At 40.5% G+C, this 14,632-nt stretch overlaps 1 protein-coding gene across 1 annotated transcript in view; it reads left to right on the top strand.

The window, feature by feature from the left end:
• The first annotated feature begins 284 nt into the window (after positions 1 to 284).
• Positions 285 to 14,632, top strand: part of UBL3 (ubiquitin like 3) — a 58,891-nt gene continuing 44,543 nt past the window's right edge. Inside the window, exon 1 of the mRNA XM_040583750.1 lies at positions 285 to 1,273. Coding sequence (XP_040439684.1) covers positions 1,247 to 1,273 — 27 coding nt within the window. The 5' untranslated portion in view covers positions 285 to 1,246. The remainder of the gene's footprint in view (positions 1,274 to 14,632) is intronic.

Below are 14,632 nucleotides of genomic sequence, written 5' to 3' on the forward strand. Positions count from 1 at the left end.
GGGGGACTCCGCGCGCGCCTCTGCCGCCAGCGCGGGGGAAGCGGCGCCCGGGCCCCGCCGGTGCCGCTGGGCGAGCGGGGAGCGCCCCGAGGGCGAGGGGGGCCCCGCACGGCGCCGGCCGCTTCCCCGCGCTGGTAACGGTTGCTGCGGGGCGGGGCCGCGGCGGGGAGGCGGGGCCAGGCCCCGCGCCTCTCGGCAGCCTACAAGCCCCATGGTGCCGCGCGGCGCGGCGGCGCGTGACGCGGCGGGGGGGGTGTGGGGGGGGTCCGTCGCTCCCCCGCCGTGTCCCCTCTCTCGGCTCGGCAGACGCCATGTTGGTTTGAGCCGAAGATGACAGGGGGCGGCTGCGGGCGAGGATCGCGCTGAGGACCGGCAGCTCCGGCTCGCAGCGGGGCGAGGCGGCGCGGGCGGCGGGGGAGGGGGAGCGCCCGGAACCGCCGGAGGACGACTCGGGGGAGGGAGGGCGGGCTGAGGCGGCGGCGGCGGCGATGCGAGCGGAGACCTGAGACTGCGGGAGGCGGCCGCCGTTGAACGCCCCCCGGTCCCCGCCGAGTGCTGTCGCCGCCGAAGCGCCGCGGGGGAGGGCTTTCCCCTCCGGCCGCCCCTCAGGCAGCCCTTCCCGGCCCGTCTCCCCGGCAGACGCTGTTGAATGTCGCACACCGCCTAGGGGGGGCCCGAAGCCCGGCGTCCTCCCCAGCGGCCCCGAGCCCACCCCGGCCCTCCCGATTCCCTGCCCCGCAGCCGAGGGCAGGAGCGAGGTCTTGCCTGCCTGCCTGCCTGCCTGCGCGCCCGGGTCGCCTGCGCTGACTGAGGAGGTGACTTGGACGCACCATTATCCCGTGAATCATCCCGTCGTCATTTGTCAAGGCTGGGAGAGAAGGAAGAGGGAGAGAGGGGGGAAAAAGCCCGCACGCAGCTCATGTGGCGGTGTAGTCCTGCCTGGTCTACCTGGCACCGCTGGTGCTGCTGCCGCCGCTGCTGACAGGGATCTGCTGCCATCTCTGGTCTCCCGCCGGCTCCTCCGGTGCAGCCCCGGCACCGCTTGCCCCTGGATATTCCTTCACCTCAACCGGCCGCCTTCCCCGCTGCACATCGGGCACCGCTTTTTCGTAGGGAACGTGGAAGTTGCTGCCTCCGACATTGACACTGGTTTTGCTTCTTGAAGATCTGCGACGGGCTCTTGGTGCTTTTTTTTTTTTTTTTTTTTTTTTTAAGTTGATTTTAAGCCATTTAGGGTAACATCAAGATGTCCAGCAGCGTTCCAGCTGATATGGTAAGTCTTATACGCCTTATTTAATAGTATTATTATGGTATAACGTATATTCCAACCTGTTTTGGCAGAGAAGATGGAAAGAAGAGGGGCGTGGGTGAAAAAAAAAAAAAAAAGGTCTCGGGTACATGTATTTAAGGAACAAAAAGTTCCCAATTAATAACACCACACGCACACCACCCAGCCCCCCCCCCCCCCCCCCCCCCCCCCCCCCCCCCCCGCCCCAGATGCTCGTTTTGTTTTAGCTTTTTGGTAGCGGAGAGGGAAATCTGCAGCGTTGCCTTCTGTGTAGCAAGGCAAGGGAGGATAGCTGCTTCCTCTTACCTATGGCAGTAATACCTGACTGCTCTTGCTTATTTGGCGTAGCGCTGCTGCTCAGCTCTTGTGGAGCATTTTGGGGGGCAAAATAAAGTAGAGCATTCAGAATGGTTTACTCGAGCCATTTTTTCCTTTTTTTTTCCTTTTTTTTTTTTTTTTTCTTCTTTCTAACCAGCTGAAATTAGTCTCAGCCTCCTTCCTTTTCTTTCAAACTTCGCTTGTTTCTTACCGACACTTTGCCTTCCGATGTTGATGGGAACTTAATCTCTTCACTTGCTGCCGGGTCAAGAGCGAAAGAGAAATTCTCATGCACTTATTTACATGGCGAGGTCTTTTGTGCACTAGCTGCAATCTGGACATTTTTCAAGGGCACTCCTAGTACTTCTTATGGCGGACTTCAGCCTGTATTGGATACTCGGCTCGGTACATTCGAAATAGGAAGGTATAGCAGGGCATGCGGAGGGGGGGATGAAGCTGGTCTGCTAGGTAATCTTTCATTCAGCATGACTTTCCTCGTTTGTATATATTTCCATAAATCACTTAATTGGAAAAAAAAAAAAGTTGTGGCTGCAGTTCGATATGTTGGTTCTTTATTTTTAGAGAAGAATATTTTCATGTATCTCCCATGACTGTTCACATTTAAAGGTACTTTTTTTTCCTAAAAGCAGCAGACTTGTCCATGCTTTTTTTCCTTTCAGGATGAAATTCTGTTTTGCGAGTAAAACCTGTCCTGGTAGTGATAACCGTAAAACAGAGTAGTCCTTGTTTCAGCCATCGCTATACAATTAATGGTGCATATGTATGACAAATGGGCTATTGAAATAATGGTATCCTTTAGTCGCTTATGTTCAGTGTTTCCTTCGCAGCTTTTGTACTGCAGTCATAAAGAGTGAATTCTGCCAAGAAGCAGTAAGATACAGAGGATGATCAAACATGGTGTTAAGCTCACTCCTTTTTTTTTTTTCTTTCCTTTTTTGCTTCTCCCTCTACCTTTCTCAAATACTATAAATTTTGCCCCCTGAACAAAAAGGTTGATGAGGAGACTGTTGCATCTGACTTTAAATCCTTTCAACTATACATCTTCATGCATTTTTTTTTTTAGGGTCTCTCAGGCTGTTAGAGTACTCTGAATCCCCTTTTCACTTGCACGTGTCTGTCTAGCGTTGTATCATGGAAATGCTTTCCTTAGCTGCAGAGGGTTAGATGCAAATATCTTAGTGGTGCTTTTTAGATTGCCTGGAGGAGTCCCTTGACTGACATGAAGTGTTCCTCTTCCTTCTCACCCTGAGCTGAATGCACTGCCACCTCCACACTACTTCTAGGTCCTGCCTGCCTGGGAATTGTGATGCTGCTGCTAGGCTTATGTTGGACATTTGACATTTTATACAAAATATACAGATTTTAAGATAGGTAAAATACTATTTTGTTTCTATGAAGACTGTTTCCTTCTGTTGTTATGATGTAATGAAAATACCACTGACAGGGATAGCTAGGCCTAGCAATGCTCTGTTTCTTCAAATCAGGAAGAAGCTTGTTATACATAGTGATGTTTAAATACTGATTCACGGCAAAAACATTTGAATGAAGATGTTACCCATGTTGGTAAATTTCAACTGAATAAATAGACATATTCTGGTCTGTCTTAGGATCATTTTGTTGAGTCTGTGCATTATTAGCTGCAGTTTCTCTCTGAAAGTTTGAACTGTTTTAGAAATCCAAGTTATTAAATACAGCTAATAAATATTACTTTGTAAAAAGAGCACTTGAAAACGGATTCTGGATCTCCTTTTGTTACCATCCTTATTTCAAAGGAGCTTGTTCAGGAAAGAAATGTGATTGTTATTTGATTGCTCTTTAAGGAGGAGTGCTTACCAGGCTGTCACCTTGTTCATATATGTTTTTATTTAGTGTTGGATTTTGCAGTTTGCATTTATCTTATCCACCCACTATGTAATTTGCATTTACAAAAAAAATGATTTCCCATTTCTGTAGGAGTTGGCATCAGTGTGATGGAGTGTCATGTTATGAAGACTCCATCATGCTTAGTAAATCTGCTGTGAATTATTAAAGTATTATAATAATTATGTTTCAAACTGTTTGTCAGATTCATGAAGTAACCCTCTCATAATAATAATAAAACTATTCTAATTGCTGCTTCTTAAAAATGTGTTAATTTGTCTTCCTGTTCCACCTTTGAGAAGAATCTGCTATATATAATTCATAGTAAATTATCAGATCTTCAGTAAGCCTTCTGCTTGTATGTAGGCATAATTTGATCCAGCCTCCTTTTCTCTGACATTTAGCTGACTTCTTTCAAAACTACAACAGATTTTACCACCTAACCATTTCAACATCACTTCTTAAATAATTAACACAGTACTTTATCATTTGTATTCTACTAATAAATTGGGTAGTGACACACCACATTCCGGATATTGTAAGTTTGTGGTGCATTGTTCCTTAGCAATGTGCGCTACTTACAGGTTAAAACTCCACTCCTGGAATGAAACCTGCTGATACTGACCTCTGGGTAGTTTCATTAACTTAATTAGGACTACACATATATGGGGTAGTGCTTGAAGACTATACTGCATATCTAGAGCCTAATTTTGTTCAATTTCTCACATAAGTACTGATGATTGTAGTGGCAACAGAGCATCTCTGAATATGTTCAATAATTTCATCGTGCACTTCGTCAGTTTTGCCATTTGGTAGTAGCTAGGGTTTGACTGTGAATAACAGGAGGGCTGTTCGCAAGTTTTATTTCTTTTGTAGTAATAAAGAGATGTGAGGTGGTTTATGGACTTGTGAAGTTAATCACACAGTTTTGTTGGAGTGGACGAAATGAAAATTATTTGGTATTTGTTTAAACACTGTAGCTGACTATTTAAAAAACAAGCTATGAAAAACCAGCGCTCAGTCCAGAAGTTATTGCTCAATTGAATAATCTCCTTTATTTCAGTGGAGTTATCACAAGAATCTGGGAAGCTGCATCTCTGTTCTGTGTGCCTATGATACTTCTCACAGATCTAATTCTCCAGGGATATTAGAAGTTCACAGTAAGGGGTCTGTATGACTGAAAGTATTATGGTGTCCGGTGTTTCCTGTATTGGTGTGTTTTTATGTAGGTACAAAAAGGCTCTGCCAGCATTTTCTTCGTGGGCAGCTCTTTGCATACCCCCTAGGATAGCAGATTCTTTTTCGTTCAAGAGTAGTAACCAAGAGTGATGATTTTGACTCATGGTGAGGGTGATTTTTTGTTGGGTTTTTTTGGTTTGGGTTTAGGTTTGGTTTGGGACTTTTTTTTTGGCATTTGATAAACAGCAGAACACTCAAATCTATCAAAACAAGTAAAGATTTTCAATTTCATTATGTCCAGCTATTGAATCCATATGCTATATTTAAGAGATGTAGGTGGTATGGGAGAGATAATTTTTAATAAAACTGAATGTTTGGTGTGACACCTTTGCAGACATGTGAGAGGATGGAGCCTGTGGTCTAAAACACTTATATATGGCAGCTGGTGGAAAAATAACAAATAGAAACCCTGCACAGTTCATGCCTTGTTAGTGTCTTTAGTGGAAAAGTGTACATGTGTGTTCTTTTCTGTAGGAAATTTAGTATAGATTGGTGATGAATAGCTTAAGGAATTCCTTTTTAATAACTGTTAATTGAGGCTAACAGGGAAAAGGATGGATGTGCAACTAATGATATGTCAGTAGGGGAATCTTGGCATCCAGGAATAAGGTTCAGACAGGAGGGGCTTAAAAGAGTAGCTGGTTGTATGGCAGCTGAGTTTTGTTGTCCATCGTTTAGTCTAAACAATTCTTTCATTTAAGAATAAGTGCACTATCGTAATATTCTTGGAACACAGATTCTTGCTCGCTCATAGCATTACAATGTATCAGGACAAAACCGAAGAAGTCATGTATCTCTGTTCTTCTTTTTTAACTGCTTTTCCTTTTACCTTCAGTAGATCCTTTTTCCTGGTTCTGAAAGTTACTGTATTCTTAGCAGCTTTTGTGCATAATAGTCATAAGTTAGTCTCTCAAGGTTGGGTTTTTTTTTATAATAAAGGTCTAATTATTCCTCTGTATTTTTGTACCCCTGTGTTGAAAGTTCTAACTCATTATAGCCTAAGATAAAATTAGCTTATCGGGTTTTTCTGTATGGATATTTTTTCCTTCCCTTTATTTATTTATTTTGTCACTATTGTTTGCTGATTGTAACAGATAGAAGTATCCTATACTTTGGCATTCTCATTGTTTTGTTTTGGGTTTTTTTGCCTTCTTTTGGAGAAGGAATTGATGGGATTTGTGTTAGAAAGAAGAGCCTGGAGGAGTTCCTTCCTGACTCCTTATGTATTGATCCAGCCTTTGTAGCATATTGCAGTGTTTCTTGTAACTAGATGAAGAACCTCCTTCTCTGTTATCTGCAGCGGTGGCCAGGGATAAACTTGTCAAAGCTGATGTTGAATGTATATATTTGGGTATATTTCAGAATGACTTGTATTTACCATTTTACCCACCACCTTTTTCCTTCCACAGATTAAAAAATGCCTTACCTATTTATTTAACAACCAACAAGAAATATCTTAGTAATGACTGGCATTTTTATGTATGACCGTGTAGTGGAAATTCCACAGCATCCTAACACATTAAACATACTCTGAAACAGTGTTTGCATGTCCTTCATCTCATTTGCTTCGGGGATGAACAGCTGTAACCTGTGGATGAGATAACGATTCATATTTATGCTGGGCCTTGGTGCAGCATTATACTTCAGATGGAAGTGTAGGCTGGCAGTGTAAACTGTTTCTTCCTTCCTGCCACCCACCCTTGTTATTGTTACCTGATTTGGTTTCTCTCTCCTTTTTGTTGTCTTAACTCCATGAAATAGGTGGGGGGGATGTGTACTGGAGGATGTTTAACCCCTCCCTTGTTGGGAATGCTGGGAAGCCGGCAGTAGCTGCTGGCAGTTTCCAGCAGGGTTGAGAGACTAGAAACAAACGCTGAGTATCTGAGTGCAGCAAAATGATCACCTCTACAGCAGGAACACTGAACTCTTCATGTTAAAAAACTGCCAGACATCACCTGTAGCAAGTGGATAGCTCAGTCAGGACCTGGATGGGGACAAGTTGCACCTCTCAGATGTGGGATTAGGGACAACTTCAGGTACCCGTAATCTGTATTTCACCTTAGAGTTTGTGACTGCTGTTTGTGTATATCTAAACTTAGTTTAGATCATTCAAGGCCCATAACACTCTTCCTTGGCTTGGCTTGGCATAAGGCTGTAGTAGGAAATTAGCCTCTCTGAATATGGTCCTTGCAGCAGACTTGGTAAGCAATACTTTTATGGTATTGTAAATAAAATGACTAAGGGCATGCTGCCTTTTTTTTTTGTTTGTTTGTTTTTAAACTGAGACTTCTTCCAAAGTAAACTTCTGTGACTGTTGAAAGCCATGGTCATGGTATATGCAGGAAGTGGGATTTCTTTGTTTTATTTTTCTGGTCAGTCAGCTTTGGTTCTCAGTAAAAGTCAGAATGTAAACTTTTGGTGATGTCTGTATATCTGCTTATGCAATACGGAGCAGGATGGAGAGCTCAGTTGTGACTCAGCCTGTGAGTGCTGCTCTAGCTTGCAGGAATCCAGAAATATCTGGAATGTGACTAATCATTCTTGTGGTTTTATGTAAAAGAGATAATACAGCTTATTTTCAGTCTTTTCTTTGTACAGTATTGGATCCACTAATTTGGTTATTTCCCATTCTAACTATGGTGAAAGGCAGAGCTGCTGATCAATACTCGTTTTCCATGTTGTCTCATTTTGCAGCAATTAATTGAGCCTACTGAAGCAGCAAGCTTTCCCTGCCATGATTTTGCATGCGTAAACTTTAGCTCACCATAATTGTTAAAGGGATATGACTGAGTACACTGCTTTCGTTTTAGCTACTGAAAATGAACAGAATGCAAGTGAGAAATTTTAATTTCATTGTTCTCATATCAAATCTGAACTCTGAGACCCCAGCTCTTCATCAGTTTTAACATAATTCAGAGGTCTATCTTTTGAAATTCAGTTATTAAAAATTACCCTGTAAAGTCTGCTAGAAGGAGAGCCTTTAATTTCTTGACAGCTTCTGTTATGTTACAGAACATCTTAAAGCAATGACTGGAACATTTTTCACTTGGTATACCTCCAGACAAATATGAATTCACAGATGTACCACTAAGTTTTGCAAGCAATGATAGTGAGGAAATACTGAGGGAGGAAAAGAATGATAAGTCAACACACTGCAAGAATTGTTAAAAAAAAAAAAGTTTCCTGAGACATCAGTTGAGGTTCTGCAAATAGCATTATGCACTTCAATACTATGTTTTCTTTGTATCTGAAAAGAAATTTGAAGGGAGATAAAAGTTGCTAAGCAATCTTTCTTAGAATGTAGAGAAAATTATTTAGAAGGCCTGTTTATTTCTGAGAGCAACACTTGAAGAAAAAATTAAGACATTCTTACTTGTATGTCTGCTGGGCCTCAAAAGTATAGTTCTGCAGGAATACTTAAAATGTTGTTGCAGCTGAGTACTCTTATGTATTTGTGGAAATCTAGTGTATTTTGCGGTTGCTAGCTGGGATTGTGTTTAGTTTGACAGAGGTTGGATTTGTTGCTGCTTGTAAACCATCCACAGTGAAGGCCCTCTCTCAATTTGTAGTAAGACTCTGCAAGTATGTTTAAATCTGATTTTTGTTTTTTTAAAAGTAGTGTCTATTTTCCGCAAATAGAAACTTGGTGTAGAACAATTTGGCAGATTATGTGACTGTGACACTGCCATCAGTGTCTTGTATTTTTTTCTGCTTTCTGTAAAGAAATTTGAAAATAGCTTGCCAGTGACAGGATTACATTTGTGGGTTGGGTTGGGTTTGGTTTTTTACGTAAAATTATTCAGGAGACTCAGTTTAAAGTGGAAAGTTTGTGGCAGAGTTTAGTTGAGACTTTATTCAACGATACTGTTATTATGGAGACAGGAACAAGCAAGAAAGTCCCTGAGTTTTATGTATCTCATATGAATTAACCGAGTAACACCAGAGATTCTGCCTAGGAGTTTAGTAGGTTTATTCTACTGCCAAAAAATGGATCTGTGCTGTAGTGGGACCATAGGTAACAAAATGGTACTTCATGTTCAATAACATGGGGATGCAATCTGAAAATGTTTGTGTTGGTGTCTACCTGCTGTGATGGTTTTGGTTGCTCTTGAGAGGTAGCACAGATTACTGTTCGGGCTAATCCGTTTATGTCAATGGCTTGGACCACTGCTGAGGAACAAAGGTGGTCTTATCCTGGAGTGCCCTTTAGCTGCAGCTGAGGATCTGGATTTTAATCTGTGAATTTATTGGCAGTTTGGATGGGAATGAAAGTTTAGTGCCTCTTTTTTTTTTTTTTTTTTTTTTTTTTTTTTTTTTTTTTTGAGTGGTCCTGAGGTCTTCTGGAAGCTGTCTGTGACCTTCATGACAAATATTCACTGTTTCATGTTGCATAAGAAATCCTCTCAAGAACTTGATAACAGTGTAGTGCCAATTTCAAAATAAACACAAGGAAACTAAATGTGTTTTTCTTTCAGAGCATGAAAAGAGCAGTGCGTTTCATCTCAAAAAGAATAGTACTTCAAAGTCATATACTGCAGCCCTGGTTGGTATCTCCTCAGTGGAGTTATGATATGGTAACGCTTTGTGGTCTGGCAGAGATCCACATCACTGTAATCTGTTTCTGATACTTAACATATATTCTAGATGGTACTACTTAATCTGTCTCCGGAATCTGAGATATGTTTTTAATATAGAGAAATAATGGAATAGAGATAAAAGTGAAGTGCAGCGTTAGTCAAAAGTCTTTCATAGCTGAGGGTATAGATTTAGGATTCTCTTCTTCAAGGTAGATCAGTGCCAGTATACCTGTGAATATATGTGACATATGCTAGTAAGTCTCAGGAAAGTTATTGTAAATTCTATTACTTTAAAATAGTTCTTCTAAAATAGCAGTCCTTTTCAGTATTTTTAAGATTTAAAAACTGTTTAACATTTTTCAGACATGCTTATCTTTTATATACTATAAGGAACTAATTAGAAGCCTCTGTATGCTTTTAAAGTCTGAAATAGCTGCAGTGGTTTTTTTTCTTTAAATTACAGAATTCATATTTGTATGGGCAGTAACATGAACATCAACATAAACTTAATTCTTGGAATAGTGTTCTGTGGTTGTATTTGATACATAACACATTACTGAGGGCATATTAAATCTGAATATTTATGTCATTTTGCCTGTGAATGAATATACTTTTAGTCCATACAGATGAGTTGCACATCATAACAGCTGTGCAGAATGGTAGGGAAAGCTTAGCTCTCACTTCTGGATCCAGGTTATTGATCTGTGATAGAAACAAACCTTATTGGATGTGCATGTTTTAGTGATATGTACTTTGTGTACTTGTATAGCTATTTTTGGCAATAAACACCAAACTTTCAGAAAGCTTTAGTAAAGGATTTTAAGTGAGGAGAATAAATCCCTATTCACTAAGTCCATTAAGTAATAATGAAATTAGCATGAAATTACACATAAAATTAATAACTTCCAATACTCATATTATAGCACGTAAGTGGTGATGGGGATGTATTACTGTATGTTTATAAAGAATAATTAGAAAGCTGATCTCGCAGTAAGTTGGGTGCTCTCTCTTGTGTGCTGTGAGGACTTTAGGAAGTTTTATTTGCATTAATGTTCTGGATTTTAACTGTTGGGTTGCAATGTCTTATATTAAGCAGGACTAATTGTGGTGTGGCATCATGTGCATGCTGTAGCTGTGCCCCTCTCTCTGCCTGTGCCCCAATAGTTGCTGACTGTGGGTAGTGCTGTATGTAAATCCCTGCCTGAGTTTGGCTTTGCAGTGGTTAGTGTGGTTGGGACACCGGAGTGGGTAGGTTTAGCTGTTCTTCTGAACACCTAAGGAGATGCATTGCTTTCCCTGTTACCCAAAAGCTGTGGTAATAGTTCTTGGAGTCATTCCAGTTTGACTATCTCCAGTCAGGAACCCCATGTTTGTAAGGTGGGGTTTGTTCAGCATGTTGCCTTTGGCCATAAAAATGTGCAGGGATTGTTTGACTTGAATATTCAAAAATTTTCTCCCAAAATGTAGTGTAATGTTTGTTTTTCATGCTGTGGATTTCCAAGAAAAGCTATTTTAAAGGCCACCTTTGTAATGTAAAGATGTGGTAAGTATTTTATGTGAGGTAAGCTCCATGCTAGTTCAGTTCAAGCTCACGTACAAAGGAGAGGAAGCTTTTATCTTGGAAAGGAGTTTTAAAAGATGCCAGTGAGTATTTCTAGTTGTCTAGACACAAGACCAGGGTTTCAAGGTACAATATGTCAGATCAGGCACCAAAAGAACAGCTTGTTACTGAGGAATTTAACTTTGTTGTGAGGATCTTGTTTTCGTAGCTAATGGCAAGATGACTAGGAGCCCTTATTAAAGAGAAAATGCAGCTGTGTTTGATTTCTGTCTGCTTATTGCCTCTGACCAGTAGAGTTTCATATGAATCAGGATTTTGTGTAAATCTGGAAATGTGTAAGTTTTTATCCAAATTATGTGTGTTTACGATAATTTTGAGGTTTAGAATATCCACTATAGTGGCTGGAATGCTAGGTAAACTGTAAGTGGGGTTGTGATGAGGGCTCCAGTGAAGGTGGCAGTGGGCTGAGTTGTTTTAGCTTGGAGAGGGTCACCTCTGAATTGTTTCTTCTCACCAAGAAGGGAGTCCTGTAGAGGGTCGTTCAGAGTAAGAGTGTAGGTGCTTGGAATAGGGTAGTAGCGGAGTCTGGTGATGGGCTCTAATGTTTCTTCACTAGCAAGGATCTCAGATTTTTTAAATTCATTGTACAAAGGAGGGTTGAAGCATGTGCTTTTGCAGTGAGCTGTCATCACCTCAGTCAGGGTGATGGAACTTCTTAACTTTTTCCTGCATGCCACTTTTTTATGGGAATGAAAATGAGCTCTGTGTGCCAATTTCTTCTGCTTTGGGGATAGCCAGGGGAATCCCTATGGAGGGCTACAGTGCAGATGCAGAATACTTCTTGTTCACTCACTCTCATGCAGGCACTTGAGGATGTGTAAGTGCTCCTTGTGCTTATTGCGGGAGGTAAGACAGGCTTGAAAAGATTTTAATGTGGAATCTATAAAGTTTTGGTGGGGCTGGACTCCAGAGTTACAGCTGTATCTTTCTCTGAGTTGACTATGACAAGTGTAAAGTCTCTCTATAAAGAGCCTGGCACTTTTAAGCTGAGGTTGTCTTTTTCAATACAGATTTGTGGCTTTTGAGCAAATACAGTTTATCTTGTATTTTTTTTGCCACTGTGAGTATGATGTATGTACCATGGCACTATTTATGTCATACATGGAGAACTCATGTTAAGAGGGAACTCTTCCACTTGTAAAATGAAGTACAAAACCAGTCGTACATACCTGACTGTTGAACACTATTTATCCATCCTGTGGTATAAATGCATAATTGTCTCTTCTACCAGAATGATGTGCTTTTCTCCCCTCTCCTTATTATTCAGCGCTTCCTCATTGTTCAGAGACCTTACCTTTCCTGCTTTGCTCAAAATTTTCTTGGAAGATAAATGTTAGTTAATCTTGAGCTTTCCTGTGTTACCGGTCTCCTTCACAAGTGCTTAAATAAAAATCCATTTATTTTTTGGAAGACCTGTGAAAGAAGAGGTTAGTATTTGTAAAAAATTGTGGATACTGTGGAATGTAATTTCACTTAAATATACTTTTGTACTTGATAACTATGCAGCAGAGTTGCAGGGAATGGAATATTACAGTTTGAACTGCAGTCAGACAAACAAAATTCAAAGATCATAAAGTGGTTTTTTTGGTGGTGCTTTTGTGTTAGTGGTTTTTGTTATTTTTTTATTATTAAAATTTTTCTGATGGGCTCTGCTTTGGTGCATCTTCAGTGCCTGTCAGTCTTGGTTGTTCACAGTTCATATTGCATGACTGCACTGCCATTTCAGTTAAGCTAGTATGCTCTTTGCAGATGTGAAGGCTTTTTGTGGACAGTGAGTTAATTAAAATGATGCAAAAGTCAATAAAATATGTATGCATTGATAGATGTGCCCAAGAACATTTGGAGAAAGGTTGTAACCATATTTGTTAATGAGTTTTTAAAAAGTTTTGAGGGTAACGCTTTAGGGAAGGCTGGCTTTCATACCAGCTTTGTTGTAGGGCTGTGCTAGTATTTTTTTCAACTGTTGGTATTGATTGAGAATCACATCGTTTTGCTGAAGTATTTTTGTTGACCTTTCAGAGAAACTGGAATTCTGAGCACTTTGTTAATATTGCCTTAATACAGCTGTCAATTTCCATGTTTCTAATTTTCGAATAGTATGCTATCAGTTTAAATCTGAAAGAGTCTCAGGAGAAGAAAACAAATCCACAGCAGTTTCTGATGTTCAAGGACATGGGGATTTAGTTTTTCTTCTTAAATTATCTCCTTCAAATTCTGTTGGTTTTTTTTTTATTTTTGGGAAATGAAATATAGGAAAGGCAGCTTGCCCTATCCATAGAGCACAAAAGTATTATCAGTCAGTGCCTTTATCTGCAAATGTGCTGCTTGGTAAATTTCAAACTTGGCTTTAAAAAAAAAAAAAAAAGGCAAGCACCAAAGTGAATAATTCAGCGTGCTGACTAATGCCAGATAAGATGGAGTGAAGGTAAATAGTTTCCTGGCTTTTATAGTTGATTCTGCTGCTGTTCTGACTTTGGTGCTTAAATAAGTGTCCTAGGTTATGAATTTTATTTATAATGAACTTGTTGTTAGGAGGTGATTTTATTCCCCTTTGTTGTTCTCCTTTGCAAAAAAAAACAACCCAAGTTTTTGTTTTATCTTGTAGTTCCTGGCATATAGAAATAAATACCAGAGGGAAAGAAAATTGGTTACTGCCTCTACTAGTACAAATTTTCTTTTTCTTTTATTATACATTGTTTTGCAGGAGATGGAAGATAGTGAATTATACTTGAATAAACACAGCATTTTTCTGCAGTCTTTTGTGTAACATAATAGTTTTTCTTGTAAAATCAGATTGCAACGTGTTCCAAAAAAATGGGATACAATTTTTAGGAAGTACCATAGCTCTTTGTTGTGGGAGTTTAACATTTCCTAAACAAAAATCACTTATTTAGAATCTTAAAATGCAGTAGTCTTGTATTTTTGTTCTGTCATTAACTTTGGGGTAAAGCCAACAGTTGTTTTGTGGTGCTCTATTGGAAGCTGCATGGGCTAACTCTGGAGTGTCTGCAGAGCTGTTGGGATAGGGAAGAGAAATCTTTTGAATCGTTTCAAATTAGTTCTTGCAGAGTTGTTGGAAAAGATGGCATTCACTTTCTGTTGTAGGCATTTTTGACTCCTGTAGCAGTTTGTAGGATGGGTGGTGGTAGCAGCTGAAAGAGGAGTACAGGGAGAAGCCAAATCGTGATTACACAACCATCTAGTGACAAAGGTGCAGCCACTGAACATAGCAGTGTCAAAGCCTTCAGGCTTATTTATGGACGGTAATTTGCTGTACAGTCACAATGGGCAGCAAGAAACAATCAAGGAGTCGTCATAATTTTCTCTTACTATGCGTAGGTTTTGTACTTTTAGTGATTAAATTCCATTTAATGAAGTTTTTAATGTGTCACATGATAACAGGTTTCCGATGAAGGACACCACCACCCTTCCTCTGCCTGCCACACACAAACATATCCAAATCCATCCTTAATATTTGTATTGCTGAATGTAGAAAAGCAGCATGTATTACTTGGCTGCGTAGAAAAATTATTGAGACGTGTCCTTGTAAACATCTCACTTTCTGGCAAAAGTAAATCTTACGTCACCAGATATAGGCTCTAAAGCATTAAGGCTTCAAAGATTTGATTCAATTGCCTAAACATGGCATTTGGTGCCAGTTCGCACATGCCAGTGTGTCTAGGATGGCCAGAGAGAGGAGGCATCAAT

This window comes from Falco naumanni, chromosome 2 (assembly GCF_017639655.2).
Source record: "Falco naumanni isolate bFalNau1 chromosome 2, bFalNau1.pat, whole genome shotgun sequence".
Classification (NCBI taxonomy): Eukaryota; Metazoa; Chordata; class Aves; order Falconiformes; family Falconidae; genus Falco; species Falco naumanni.